Source organism: Telmatherina bonti (genome assembly GCF_933228915.1).
Source record: "Telmatherina bonti genome assembly, chromosome: 8".
NCBI lineage: Eukaryota > Metazoa > Chordata > Actinopteri > Atheriniformes > Telmatherinidae > Telmatherina > Telmatherina bonti.
Window position 1 is genome coordinate 24814829 of NC_136626.1, and position 16133 is coordinate 24830961.

At 40.2% G+C, this 16133-nt stretch overlaps 1 protein-coding gene across 1 annotated transcript in view; it reads right to left on the reverse strand.

Annotated features, from left to right (window-relative positions):
- Positions 1-9246: 9246 nt before the first annotated feature.
- Positions 9247-16133, reverse strand: part of shdb (Src homology 2 domain containing transforming protein D, b) — a 20251-nt gene continuing 13364 nt past the window's right edge. The window contains exons 5-8 of the mRNA XM_079245328.1: positions 13800-13874; positions 12953-13133; positions 11719-11838; positions 9247-9487 (exon numbers count right to left, since the gene is read on the reverse strand). Coding sequence (XP_079101454.1) covers positions 9301-9487; positions 11719-11838; positions 12953-13133; positions 13800-13874 — 563 coding nt within the window. The 3' untranslated portion in view covers positions 9247-9300. The remainder of the gene's footprint in view (positions 9488-11718; positions 11839-12952; positions 13134-13799; positions 13875-16133) is intronic.

Consider the following 16133-nt stretch of genomic DNA (forward strand, 5'->3'; position numbering starts at 1 on the left):
AAAACTTAAAATTTCCCTGTCATGTTCCCTGGCAACCAGTTCTAGTTGGCTAGATCTATAAGAACTCAACCTAAGATCTTAAGAAATTCCCTCAATCAGTTGCATGTTGGGAAACTGTGTGTCAAACCTGAGCATGGCCACCTCCATTCATGATTTATGCGTACATCCATGACGTGAAGTCCTCCTACTTTAATCTTAATTTAAGTGGTGTGAATGTGGGCTGGTTCCATTGAAAGCTCCAAAGGTTCTGAGACTCTAGAATGGAGCCGGAGCCAAAATTCAAGTCCGAACAAAACCGGTCTGGAAGCACTAAAAGTGCAAAAGGGGTTAATGTAAAAATGACACCACCTAACATGTCATACGTAGATGCCTGTAATTTAAATGAACATAACTTCAGCTAGGAGGCCTAAATTTAAGAGCTTATTAAGTGAGAGCAACATTCCTTTTCCTTGAAATGTTCTTAATGTCCTTAAGCTGATTCATTTCTCCAGCCACATGAAACAAACATCATAAATGGTCCATGTACTAACTGGGTCAAACACCTTAATAAATCATGTTAACTAAATAGCCGTCACCAGTCCTCTTTGAGGACTTAGACATGGTGGATTTGTGTCATTCTCTGTGCACAATGCCTATTTGCATATGACTAATGTGAACATGACAGAGGACAAGAGAATCACACCCCCTCCCATCATCATGATCCTTGCTTTATTCTGCGGGGTTCTGAGGCAGCGGCCATGCATGCATGTGTGTGCATTTGCATGCGTCATGTTTTTGTGCGCAGCCATGTTCAAGCCATGTGTGTTTGAGGGAAAGAACAAAGGCTCCATCTGGTTCGAGCTACTGAACGTGCCAGTACAAAACACTTCTGCCATTCTCAGGTCCCTTTTTGATGCAGCTCAAAGCTGGAGTAGGGCCAGGCTGAGAGCAGCACGGGGTCTCATTTGATTCGGCCGCCCTTGCAGGGAGCCCCTGAGTTAAAGCCATTCCCTCCTCTACAGCTGAATTGTGCCACTCTCACCAGAGGAGACAGGCTCATTCATCGTCCCTACCTTCACCTCTACTGCACTCCGATTCAATACAGTGTAATTACATGTCGAACAAAGAAAGCAAAGAGCCCGGCAGACTTTGGTGATAAGCTCCCCAGGATCAGAGGACTTTATCCATGGAGCAGCTGGGAAGAAGCTGAGGGAGCCGAGGCAAAGGTCACTTCATAGGAGGATATCTAAGGGAGCTAGCTGAGCTTTGGATTGGTGGACAGTCCTCCCAGCATTCCCTTCAACACCCCACTGGCATTAAATCTCCTGTCGTGTGCTGATTAAGCAGGCAAGTAGAGTGAAAACAGGATATTTTCCTTTGACTGCTGTTTTACCATCTAACCCAAGTCAATTTTCCTATTTTACTCACAACACCAAAAACACTCCTTCATACGGGACACCCTGGGATAACATGTTATTAAATGGATAACCAGAGCTTTGTGTGGCTGATTCTTTTTTTGTTAATTAATGCCCAAAACACTCTTACACTTACAACTTAGTGGCTCACAGTTTTCATTCATTCATTCATTTTCCTAACTGCTTCATCCAATTCAGGCTCACAGGAAAGCTGGAGCCTATCCCAGTAGTGTTTGGGCGAAAGACAGGGTACACCCTGGGCAGCTCGCCAGTCCATCGCAGGGCGGCTCACAGTTTTATCAACAAAATATTTCAGCAGCCATCTTAAATCATGATAGACTATAATATGATCATTTTCACATTAAAAGGAGATAAATACTAACTCACTTGAACAGCAACAACAGCCGAAATGCGGGAACAGTGTGGTTCACATGATTCATGGCTTCCAGTTAACTTATCAGTATTATATAATTCTTTTTTTTAAGTTTTAGCTGTCTTTTAAACGTCTGAAGCAGTGAAAGAAATATGTCTGCCATGATCCTAAACAAGGTGGAAAATACTCATGATGGTCGAGAGCTACCTCTTAGACTGAATCAAATCAAATCAAACTTTATTTATGAAGCGCTTTTCCAACATAAAATAAGTAACTCAAAGCGCTTCACAGTTTAAAATCAGTCATAAAGGAAACACACAGACAGACAGGAGGTTGTTACATGGCAACACGGCTTGCAAAACTGAATTTCAAAAACAAAATGAAAAAAAACAATACAATACAGTTTTTAAGACAACTTTGGCTATGACGCAAAGCATAGAGTTAGGAGCAATCAAACAGTGTGTCAGCATAAACACCTCATAATAATTGTCAGACATGGTGGAGCTATGACTCTACGCTTGTGTTGTAGCTGTAGTTATAGACTCATTTATGAACTCTGTGATGAGTATTCTGCAAAATAGAGACCTAAAGCATCAAATGATAGTTACACGTTATCATCATGCAGAGAGCCAAGCTGTCCACATGTAGGAGAAACCCTGCATTGTTTATAGACATGAAGCCTATCGTGTCATTTGACCCACTTTACAGAACAGAATGTGAAAACAGTCTTGACAAAAGCATCATATCTTATCAAGGTTTATCACAGTACAAACACTCCTTAGAGGCAGTACAAAAACACAAAGTACAGCATCAAGTACTAAACACAGAAAAATGACAGAAATATTGAGAAAGTATCCTGGTCAAAAACAGAGCAGAATGATAGCAACAAGGCAGCATAACTTAGCTTTGCAAGTCTGCATCTAAACAAACCACTAGAGTTGTGGAACAATGTCCTTTAGACAGACGAGACCAGATTGGAGATGCTTACTAATACACGCACAGCATCATGTTTGAAGAGACCCCAACACTGCATATCAAGTGTCAAGTATGGTGATGGAGGGGTGATGATTGGGGTTTGTTTGCAGCCACAGGACCAAGACAACCTGTAGCAATTGAGTTGACCACAAACTGCTCTGTGTACAAAATATTTTAGAGTCAGCCTTGAGGCCATCTGTGTGCTAAAGCTAAAGCTTGGTAGGAACTGGGTCATATAACAAGACAATGGTCCGGACAACACTAGTACCTGGAACAGAATGGCTGTTTCTTTTTTTCTACATGCCTATCAATACAAATCTTGATTTGTCACGGTGTTTGTGCCTGCTTGGGTGAGACATTGCCTTATCTGTATTTTTTCTCTTGTTTTTTGTTGTGTTTTTTTCTCAAGCAAATGATAAAGCTGAATGTTTGATTAAATAAGCACATATTACACTCAGTCTCTGTCAGTTTAACCAACCAGTTTAACATAACACATAGGTGGCGGGGCTAAGTAAGCAATCTTGTCCAAATTCTTCCTCCCCCTGAATTCCCCAAAACAACAGCTGCCTCGTTCTCTAAGTCCTCTCTGATTGCAGTCCTCTGGCAGGGCCTGGCAGCATGCACACACCTGCTCACTCTGACCTCCAATCTATCTCCTCCACGCCTGCCTGCCACAACTGTAGGGATTACTCTGTCTGGGATAGGGGGATAAATGAGACGGAGGACGGCAGCCTCTAGTCTGACATGAATGCCCTGTGCCTCACTTGTGGCACTGAGAGTGTGCACAGCTGGCTAATTCCCTGCTTCTGTGTTTACAAACAACCCAAAGTTATGTGTGCCTCCTTTGCAAAGGAGGATATGGAGGTGGAGACGCTCATTATTGTCTGAAATTTGTGGGGTTTTTTCATTCATTTCTTTCTTTTTTAACTTCTGCTACATGCTTCTTTCAATAAAATACAGCAAATGTTCAAGCAGATACAGCATTAGATACTTACATGAGGTCATTAATGCCAATAACAAGACATGGCTGCAGTCTTTTTATACTTCAGTCCTGAAGTCATAATCAAATCAACCCAAGCCAAAGGTGTACACGCATACACTCTGAAAGATAAAACCATGATAAACCTCTCAAAGCATCATTAATGCAGCTTGTTCCTCATATAAACAGAAATGTTTTATGGATTCAGTTTGCAAAGAGGCAGAATATGTTGAAGGGACATTTGGAGTTTGGTTTAGCTGTGAAGAAGAGAGCAAATAACTTGAAGGGGTCATAACCATCATTGTCTTATTAGAGGAGTTATTTTTGTGTTGAAAAGGTGTATGTAGTTTCTGAAATGTGAAAATCCAAACCTGAAGTTCACGCAGTACTTCTGCTGATTTGATGCTGGCCATTTATTTACTAGTCAGACTTCATGGAAGTGTAATCCTAAATAAACTCAACCAGAAAAGTCTGAATGTTTTTGGCAGTGGTAGATCTGAGATGAGCTTGTAGATTAAGATAGCTGTCAAATAAGATGTGTATGTGCGAGTAAATTGTATCCATACTCATCTGAGGCTGTACATAAATAGAATAAAAAATGTCTGTTTTATGTGTTTTTTTTTTAAAAAGAATATAATCACAAATGTAAAGTTTATGAAGAGTCAATTATACCTAAATGACTTGTTCTAACATCTACCCAGACAAGAGCATTGCCATTATTTAATTCTTGTAGATATCTATTCTTTCTGTCAAATGTATGATGATTTTGGAATTTATTTAATCATTTTTTACGTTTATGAGTCTTCACTCCAACTTACATTGAAGAGGCTTTCATAGAGAAGCAGTGCAGTTATTAATAACTTTATTAAAAACTATTCTTTCAAGTGGACCCGCATTCATAACAGCAGGACCCTTAAACTAAATCAGATTAATGGAACTCTTCTATGATTAATTTCATTGTTAACACCAGCGTTCCTCCTACTGTGAAACTTATCAAAATGAGCTCTGTGAGAGACACATTAAAAAAAATGTTTGTATGCATTGATGGAGCATCTATGGGTTCCTAAAATTCTTTCTGGCTCCAGGGCGATCACAGGTGTTCAGTCCTTCAAGCTTATCTGATGGATTAGCAGCTGCTGCCACCACATAATTGTCAGCACCCACCAGATCCGACACAACACACATACTGACTCTGATCTGACAGCTAGACCCACATTGTGGAGGACACACAATTTACACACACTCCTTATATAATTTAAAAAAAAAAAAAAAAAAAAAAAAATTTGTTCGATTTTTCCCAAAGAACACAAATTTTCTAATAAAAATATACCGAGGCAGCTTCAGTCTGATATGAAGTAAGTGATGGAAAATCTCAGAGAAGCGGAGACACAAGCTAAGAGCCAGACAAAAGCCAGAGGAATACGAGCGTATAGTTGTTTGATTTTTACATGCTGCACTGCTGATGTCGTTATTATTCATATCCCTCCCCAGGGAAGCTTGTTTGAAAAAAGAAATGGGACTCTTCCCCCCCCTCCACACCCCCTTTTCCTCATGTCACCGTCTCACTCTTACTCTCACAAACACCCCCACACACACTTGTTTAGTCTTGTTGAGGAAGTAAATCCAAGCAGTGTCTCCCGCCCAACCTTGCCCCTCCCTTTCCTCATCTCCCTTGTTACCCCCCCTCCACTTCTTTTTTTTTTTTTGTGGCTTCCTTCACTCTTTCTCCCAAACAGAGAGTGATCCAGCTCGTCTCCTTTCCGTCACGCGGGTAATCAGCCTCTGCTATTTCATTTGGCTCAGTAATGAAAGCAATCCCAGCGCTTTTCACAGCAGCAGAGCCCAAATAATGAGGGCTGCCTCCCCCCTCCACAGCCACACCTCACCCCCAGTCCTCACCCTCTTCCTCCCAACCCTGCTGTTAATGGATGAAGCAAAGCAAATGTGTGAGTGTGTGTGCATGTGTTTGTGTGTGTGTGTGAGCATGTGAAGCACGCAATCTTGCCAAGTCCTTTGTGCCTCTTTTCCTCCTCTCTGTTCTGCGAAGGTCTATTGTATAAAATTTGATCAGCAATGCTCAATTATAAAGTGTTTCCTTTTTAAATCAAACACAAGACCAACCTAATTTTTTTTTTTTTTTTTTTTTTACCAGAAACTGTGGTTCCCAAGTTTTATCACACGCAACCCAATTATCTCAGTTCTTAGAAATAAGTTAGTCCAAGGAGGCAAAATGAAACAGATATTACCTGTAACAAGCTGCAAGAGATGAAAGTATGTGATTGAGCCCAAAAATATTCAGTCAATTTTTATTTTTAGTGGATTTTTATTCACACCTGTTCAGTTTGTTTTGGATAAAAATTATAACTGACAAAGCACACTGGCCATCTGTCACTTGACATCATCTCATTTAAAACTATTTCCTTTTTTTTTTTTTTTTTATTTGGCATTTCTTATTTAAAAAAAAAAAAAAAAAAACCTTCAGAGCCAAAGATTTTTATACACACTGAAATCCGTGGTAAAGCCTTTCAAAAGCTTTTCACACATCTCCTCTGAGAATTTGGACAACTCTGAAACAATCTTCAGGTCTTTGAGGTTGGAAGGCTTCCATACGGTTCTTTTGATCCTCAGTTCCAGATTCTGTCCCACATTTTCTGGATGGGATTCAAGTCTGGACTCTTAATAGAGAACAATATCAACATTTTAACCATTTCTGTGACAATTTCTGCTCCTATGTGCAGATTCATCTCCTGGATGGGCCAATGCTGTCCAAGGCTATGTTTGTCTGCCAAAATCCTGATGTAGAAGCTGGAACCTGATCAAAGAAAACCCTGATAAATCGGAACGATTCTGGTTCAAAACAATCGACTTTTCAAATCACTTGAAATAAAAACAGTTTAGCAAAGTTCAAGAAAAAGGGAAAGCTTTTCTTTTGATTGTTTTAGTGGTCTGATCGAATGAAATTTACTTATTTGAACACATCAACACAAACGTTATTTGGTGTAAAAAAAAAAGAAGTAAGAGGAGGAGTTTAAGAATCTCTGTGTCTTTTTCACAAGTAATAAGAAATTGTTGACGCCTCGTAATGACGACATTGCATCAATCAGTTCAGTTGAAGGGTGAAGCCTCTGATTTACTATTCCATCCATATTCCAACTCTCATCTATTTTCATGAGGATTGGGTAGTGACTAAAAACAAAGGATTTGGTATGCAAGTGGCTAAAATGAGTTTCTTTCACAAGGTGGCAGGTTAGCCTTAAGAAGTAGGGTAAGGGACTAGAGCATCAAGGGGGGGATTTGAATTGAGTTGATGCTCCTCTTCATCAAAAGCAGGGAAGTCTGGTTTTCAAGATGTACCATCCTGGAACTTTTAGATACAACCTTTCTCCAACACACCTGAATCAAACAGCTGAAATCGATCTTCTGCATGTCATTCAGATCTACAGAAGCCCTGATTCGGGTGTGTTGGACAAGGGTTGCATCTAAAAGTTGCAGGCTGATAGATCTTGAGGACCTAACTTGGACAACCATGATCAAAGAAATCAGCTGAGGAGATATGGAAAAGGGATGGCATGCATGTTGTTTGCCTTTTTTTTTTAAGAGATATTTTTCAGACTCCCCAGGTGGGAAAAAAAAATCTCAGGGAAGATCCAGCATACATAAATGGGATTTTATATTCTTTCCAGCTGGGTAATGGCTTGGAATCCCCTGAAAGGATCTGGAAAGTATCAGCTGGGAAGGAAATATCTGGGTTTCACTTAAACTCAGATGAGAGGAGATGGATGAATGGATGTATGGATGGAAGGATGGATATTTACCCAGAAAAATCTGCCATCTCTACAGTCCAACATGACAGAAGTGAAAATGAGTGGGAAAAAAGGGACAAATAAAAGTAATTAATGAGTCAAAAAAAGTTTTATCTTTGATCACAAGTGGTCAAAAATAGTGACAGGAAAGCAAAATCAGCATTGAAAGCCTAATCAAAACCCAAACCCTGAATCACATGAAGAATCTGCAAGAGGAACTAAAAGCAAAAAGTTTGAAAATCCCAGTGGTGACATGCAGGATAGAGAATGGTACCATAGCTATAAAGATTGTTAAAAAAAAAAAAAAAAAAAAAAAAAAAGCTGTGGATTAAAGAGTATGAAACATTTTGAACATTGTATTTCTTTGTAAAATTCTTAAAAAATTAAACAGACAAATATATGTCATGTTCGTGTAAAAAACAAAATAGTCATATAAGTTCACTTTATATAAAATTTTGGTGCATGTATGGAACTAATAAAAAATCATTTAAAAAATGGTATATGAATAATTTAGGGATGAATTAGGCATGTTTAGATGTAGATTAAACTCAACGCAGCAGGTGTCATGTGAACCCAGACAACTTTTTATTGTTAATTATTTTGAGAATTAAAGTGAATTTTAGCTTGTTTAAAGATAAATATGGATGTAGTGGTGCCAAAAAAGTACTGCAACCAGGCAGCAGATAGTTTAACCTATTCCAGATGGCAAGTACTAAACCTAAATACAACTCAGCAGTCAGTGTCATCAGGCTGAAAATCTGTAGGAAGTGAGAAAAACTGCTAAAATGTGGCCAAGATTCATAGAGTTTGAAAATCTGAGTCTTTAATCTCTTTGCTTCTCTTTGTTGCCTACAGATCTGTTTCCATGTTTATCATCTGATCCTTAAGTCAGTCATGAGACAATAACAGTGACAGGTTGGTTTAAACTACTTCAACACAGGCAGGCAGCAAGCAGAAGACAACAGTACCAATACAATACTGATTTTTTGGTTATGATGACCAAACAACAAGTAACACAGACATGTGTCAAGCAAACTCCTACAAACAGCAGAGAACAGACTGAGAGAAGGTTAAAAAAAAAGGAACAAAAAGATAACTGTTTTTGTGAAAAAATTAAAGAATGGAAAATATGACTGATGTTGATAAAAACCTTGTCTTATTCAAAATAGCTATTTTCAAAGCATTACATATTTACTTTTTTTGCAGGACTTTCCAAAATTAAAAGTAAAAGATTTCTCATACTGTATATTCATTTTTTATTCCATTATAAGCCTAAAAAAAACCCCAAAGCTTTTAATCTAACAACAGCAATATTTTTAAACCACTGTCAAGGTGTTTTGTGGAACAGCAATAATTTAATCTCAGCCTCGGTACATTCAGAATATACAGACTTTTGCCTGGCGAAGGTTCTGCTAATTTTCAATGCATTTCCATGAACTCTGAAAGAAAGTCGAGGCAGTGGAGTGTTTTAGGACGCCTTGAAGTCACCCTGCTTGGTTGAGCACAGAGATGAGAGAAAGGAGATACAGTAAAGCTGCCTGAAGTTCAAGTATTGCATTTCATGTGAATTGATCCCCAGTATGTTAGAGACAGTTGGCACAGATGTAACAGCAATGGTGGATAAGGGCATGAGTCCCTGATGTGTTGAATCACCAAAAAAAAAAAACCAAACTAAAATTAAATCCAGTTAAATGGCAAGAGAGCATTGTTGCTCTGCTTGGTTTATCCAGTTTAACATTCATTTTCAGTGCGATCCAGGAAGCGCATCCAAGCCAGTCAGAGAGTCTGCACCTGCACAGGGTACAGCAGGGACAGGTGTTCGGCACCTCTGATTGGGAGTTTGTGCGTGGTGTAAAAGTAGATGACCTCTGGGATGGTGTCAAAGGGCGGGCTGTTCTGTCCCAGCACATACTTGCCGTCTTTACACTGCGTGAACTTCATGTGCATGAAACCCTGGCAGCTCCTGTGATGGGAAATAAAAACCACGAAGCAATGCGTCAAGGAAAGATCCAATACTAGAGTGGGAAGAAGTGTAGGGGAGGAAGGAGGGATTACATGAAATGTGGGGCACATAAAACACTGTACAGCCTTCTACACGTTTTGTCACACTGTGAGGGATTTGTGTTCACTCCGTTTCCACTTTGGGGACATGAATCTTACCAACATTTGATGCCATTGTGACACAAATTAGGCAGACCAGACATGATGGATGGACAAACGGTATAACAATATATTTTTAAACAGAACAGAAAGTTAGAGAGACAAACGCTCTGAACTGTGGAAGTGACTTCAAAGAGAGTGACACACCTCCCCTTTAAAGGAAGTGAAAGGACTTCCCCTTTAAGAGCCAGTCAGCCATTCATGATGCATGTCTAATTATAGAAGCAGAGGAAATGATGAGGGCTCAAATGGTCACCATAATTGTCATTGTTCGGCAAACCAAATTAAACTTTGAAGAGCAGTGAAACCAAGAGGACACGTTATGACTGCAAACTACCTAACAACCAGCTGTTTGTCACTGTCCAGTTGTTCTCCAGTTGACTGTCTGCTTTTAGTCAGCCCTGTTTGTTTTATAGCCGCTTCTCATCTTAGGTTACCCTACAACCGAACCCTGCTTGATCAGAGTGCAACTGCTGGTGTAGATCAGATGGATCTATCCATTTCAGGTCTGATACACTTGATTTAACATTGTTTTTTATTAAACTGCCTCCCATTCTTCAGATTTCAGTGCATTCTTAGCTTACAGACAATGTAGTTTGCATTAACCCAGGCCAGGTAACACCAATCGCAAAAACATACTGGTGCTGCATTTTTTCTCCTTCATTGTACCGAAGAGAAATTGGTGTTTTGCATTAAGACCCAATCTATGAAATTTGCATTGGCATTTTGACACAGTGTCTCTCTATCATAAATCAAGATGACAACATATCCAATTAAAGACTGAAGCGAGCTTCCAAACCTAAATAGGTTTAGAAACTTAATTCCCAGAAGACACTGCTGCAACAATTATGCCAATAAAGCACTTTTTGAACTGCGGGACCATTTTTGGCATGCAGCTGGTATCTTCCTAAAGGTTTTCATTTCTAATCAGCTACATAAAAGACAGAAGGGCAAAGTTGGAAACATTAGTTAGGCATTGTAATAAATGGGCTATGGTGAGGGTCTGTAATTTTAATCACGCCTGTGTGAGTTATTATACTGTCAACTTGGCAGTTTTATCTCTTAAAAATACAGCAGCTTTTATTGTGTGTAGACTTACTGTGCATGAGACGGCAAAATGATGTTTTTTCTAAACCTAGACACTACTGTTCACTTTAGATTGTCCACAGTATTTGTGTAGGTTCACTTCAACAAAGACCAGTTCATTCTTTTTTCATTTTTAAAAGAGGGTCATGTTACCAGATTATCTTCATGCATTCCCTCCTCCAAACCACATAAGTACCTACTGGAGAACCAGTGCCAATTCGGACCTTGTTGTTGAAGCAAATGTGTGTGTGTGTGTGTGTGTGTGTGTGTGTGTGTGTGTGTGTGTGTGTGTGTGTGTGTGTGTGTGTGTGTGTGTCAAACCCACTCTGCACATGTAAATGAGTAATGCATGAGCTTGTTTATATGTCAGCAAAACACAGCAACTACCCTCCCCTCTCGCTCTGACTCTCCCTTCCCCTCCTAATTCCCATCTTGGGTGTCCCACAGAAGGTAATTCATATTCATTAGTGATTATGTGGAGGATGATGTGTTCACTGAAGTGTGCTCTACCTGCCTGATTACCACTTAGATGGCCCACTGGGGCCAAGGAGGAAGGCCACAGAGGGGCCAAGGATGGTGTGAAGACAGAGTGATGATGGGAGACTGGTGTGAGGCCAGTACAATGGATCGTGATAATAATTACAAGGGAGAGATTTCGACCACATAAGCAGTATTGTGCCCTGCACTTGAGCATCAGGAGAGGAATCAGTGCGGCAGTGATCGTAAGTGAAGGTGATGGTGGATGGGAGAGATAAGAGGGAGAGACAGATGGAGAGGTGTGGGAGACTGCAATATGAGAGAAGCAGCTTCGGTGACTTCACACGCACATTTTGCATGCTCCATAGTTAGACAGCACACAAAAATTAGAGATGTGTAATTTAATTGCTGAGCGAGTTATGTGAGATTGACAGTAAATGTATTGTAGGAGTGTGTGCGTGTGTGTCTTACCGTAGGGATAGGGAGTAGTCCGAGCGGTTGGTTTGACTGTTTCTCACCAGGTAACTACACTCTTTACATAGCGTTAGCAGCAACTCTGCCTCTGAACGTGACAGCGAACCGTGGTACCATCTGTTGGAGCACACACACACAGCCACATTATGTAGGCAAAAAGCAAAAACGGCAAAAAAAATACAACCTTTTCTTTAAAAACCTTCCATTGCTGGGCTTTGGCAAAGAAACTAATATCACGTTGGCTAATTGATTGTCACTCTGATGGTCCCAGTCCTGCTTCATTGCCAATTCAATAAACCGTTGTAACACATTCAATTTTCAACTGTGATTTTTGTCTAATTTGACCAATTAAGAAATGTTTTTCTGAACCAGGTGACATGAATCATGAGAGAGCTATTTTTCTTATTAAAACAGGACTTGAAGAAACCATAAAGCACTTAACAAGAGATTGTGAAAGAGTAATGGAGCATATCAAACTCCTGAAGTAAATTTGAGCACATTATGTATGTGGAGTTTTGCGCCATGTGTCTGAATGAACATCTGTGCTTATGGGGAGTCATGTGCCTGCGTTTCATTAGTAAAAACGGCCCTTTACGTGCACTGAGACAGCACATAAATTATAATGATGTCTGAAAAGAAGACAACAGTAAATGTGTGTCTTTAATGTTCTGACCTAATTAGTTCACACTCTAACCTTTCCAGGCTCTTCTTAGCTGAAACACTTAACGGCTTCATTTTAATGCGTCCAAGCCCTTAATAGATCAAAGCCAAGCAATAAAACTGGCTCTGGGTTTGTTAATGGGCTCAACTGTACAACCATGTCCTCTCTCAAATATGCATAACCCCTTTCATTTTCATGTGACAAATGTATGTGCATAAAAAGGGAAACGTTTCATTTAAATTTGCATGCATAAATAACTGTTTAATGATGTCCGATGCATTTTAAAGCATCATAACTCGGAAAATGTTTCAGACAAACTGCCTTGTTTAATTCTGTATCTCTGCTTTATAAACACTTGACTCCTTACCGTGTTTAATTATTAGACATTTAAGAGCATTTTTGTTTATTTTGAAGATGGCCATTTTTATGTAAATGACTTGTACTAACTTCTACTCAGACAAGAGTATTACTTTATCGTGTTGTAGACTTGGGATGGTAAAGTAGAAGAGCAGCTTATGCTCATAGACAGAAACTGATCATTGTGACTTCAAAAGAAGACAGCATACATACACCTGCTTCTCCAGAGGCAGAGTAGGGTCCACTCTTTCTCCCACCATTGCTGAACCTTCATGAGGCATTCGAAACTTCATTCCCCCTCCCGCCAGCGGGCTGGACCTGGGCCCGGGCCCGGGAGGGCGCAACCGCTCTGCAGGCGGCGATGAGCGATCCCATTCAGCACCATCAAACTGCACTGTTGGCAAGGAGAGATAGAAAAAGTGAGTCACGTTATTTACAAAACAATGTGTTCAAAAGGGATTAAAACTTTCAGCCAAACTGGGAAACAGCAGATATCCAGCTACTGCTGAAACACAGGCATGTCTTATTGATGGGTCACAATGCACAACAGCACGAACAAAACTACCAGCATCATCACAATTCCGTTTACCAGTGCTTTTTATGAGTCCTGGAGGGCAGACAGAGGTAGAAAGTTGCCGTCTTCTCTGCTGCTTGTCTTCTAGTGGTGGATGTTGCAAATAACTTCATGTTTGCTGGATACGTATTATTACAGAAAATATCACTGAAACTGTTGTTTAGCACTTGTGTGACTAATTTAGGCAAAATTCTAGCTGTAATGAATCATTAAGTATACCACAGAGCATAAAGCATCCTGACATTAACACAGCAGACATCCTCATTACAGGAAGCTTATCATGCATGGTAGATGCCAGAGGGGAATATGGTAAAGAAGAGAGTCTTACATCCCTAAACCTCACATTCAACAGTTGCTACAGGCAGGGACAGATGCAGGTGCTGCAGATGTAAAAGAACAGGGTCATGGAGGTCCGGGTAACTGCATGCGTTTGTGTTTGAGCTGATAAAGGAAGGCGAATTGGGGGTGTTCAGGGTGAGAGGTCACCTTGCTCTCTGATGGGGGTCTCCTCCAGCTGACCCACTGGGGCAGGCCAGGGCAACGCCGACAACTCCCTCATTTCTAATAGAGGAGGGAACCGGGAAGGAGGTGGGAGAAAAAAGGAGCATGAAAACAGCAGATGGGCTTTTACAAAGTTAACTAAAACGAAGTAGGTGAGAGAGGCGATGAGGATTGAAAAGCAAGACTGAACCTGGATGGAGGACTTTCAACGGGAGACTGAGAGAGAGAGAGAGAGCAGCATGTGAAAAGTGGAGGAGATGGAAGAAAGTGAAGATGTGTTAGGAAGTAGCAGTGAGGGTCATTAGAGCATGTGTGGTAATGAGACAGCTATGATGCCATGAAATGTAGTTAACTGCCTCCTGTCATGAGAAAAAGTAATATAATCTACCTCAAGTCTCCTTATTTCACCACACACGGGAAAAAAAAAACAAAACAAAACATGGCCTTAGCATTTCAGACCCTATATTTACTGTAATTTATCACTGGAGATAAGACTAAAGAAAGCAACAAAGATAAAACAGAGCAAGCAGCACAAGTCAGGAGGGGGGTTATTTATAGCCATCTGAACTTTCCACTTTAATAAACTGTCTGTTGGCAGGAGAAGCAGTGAAAACAAAATGACTTCATATGGGATGCGACTCCTCGCATGGCGTGACAGAAGAACTGTGGTGAATGTGGGCAAAAATAATACTTCATTTTCAGTCCTACACCAGCAGTAGGTGAACTGGGAGACTGAACTGAAAATAGCTCATTATATACCATGGATGACTACTGTAAGTCACTGCTGCTGCCTTTTACACACACACACACACACACACACACACACACACACACACACACACACACACACACACATATACACAAATAGGTACATTATGCATTTGTGCCAGCATCACAATGTAAATTCAGCTCCTGCTCTCTGTAAAACTGTATTACAAAACAAATAAAAGGAAAAGAGGGGTGACATCTTAATGAGCCAACAAATTCAAAGACCCCCCAGGCTGGCGACATCAAAGGCCATTTGAACGGGCATTTTGAGAGAGACCCGGGCTGTACATACAAGCCTCTTTCCCTCCCTGGTTAATTATTGAGCAGGCAGACACACTCCGCCACTTTCTCTGGCTCTCTGTGAATTATTGATGCATGGCACAGTACAATGGCCCCATCTGGAGCGGGTCGCACCGCTGCTGAAGCCAGGATTAAAGTGTAGCCTGGCGCTCTTCAATGAGAGTTAACCACACAAACACACAGGTACACACATAAACACACCTGAGACTCCGAAAGCATCACCACAACTCTACTGTCCACCACATCACATTTCACACCTCTAATTCCCAGGCAAAATGAAAGACATGCATGAAAAGAGAGGTGGGTTTAAATAAGGAGCACACAATAAAGGGTAACAAGACAGGAGAATGGCTGAGAAAATGGGGGCAGTCAAGACAATTTATCACAGATTAAAAATGTTAGAAATGAGTTAGAAAGAAGCTTCAGGTAACGGCGTGCAGCAGTGGGAGACTCTTCTCTTTTGCCGCCTGAGTGGGTGTTGATCTCCTCAGCACATCATTTTGTGCAATTATTTAGATTTTGGAAGTGAACCTGTCCTGACTGTCTGCTTTTATTCAGGTATGACTTAGTTTAAACAATTTGAGGCTAAATTGGCATTTCAAATGTTCCAACATAGAAAGAATTTCAAAACAGATGGACAAAGCCGATTATTCAGATTGCTCTAAACTGGTCACTGCTAACTATCACTAAAAAGATAATTTTACTGTATCTAATCAGGAAGTCGTATTTTTTTCCCCAAGTTAAATCTGAGACAAAAAAAAATATATTTGTAACGCTGATAAATAAGACTGAAAACAAGTCAGATCTTGGGCTGCATGTGTATCATCTGGAAAACTGGATGTATAAGTGCTTAGTTGGAAGGATTGTGTATTTTCTTTTAGACAGTAATAGACAAGAACAGACCTCCTGAGTTATTCTAAACATTTTCTGAAGGGGCTACACATAGGATCCAAAATGGAAATCAACATTTTTTGTGAACTTTACTGAGCCAGCTCCCAGTCTGGATAGTTCCTCAATGTGTAAATACATCAGATAACTGAAGATGGACAGATTTTGAGAAAATTAAACTGTGACCTAAATGCATACCGATGCAAAGAATGTGTATTTTCTTCAAAGATACACTTGGATGGTGGTACAAAATAACATTTATAAAAATTGCAGAACATTAGATGAAAAGAAACAATGCTGGTGCTGGTCTGTCTTCTCCATGTCCTTAACTGGTCTATGTTGTTTGGAGCAGCAAAGGGAACT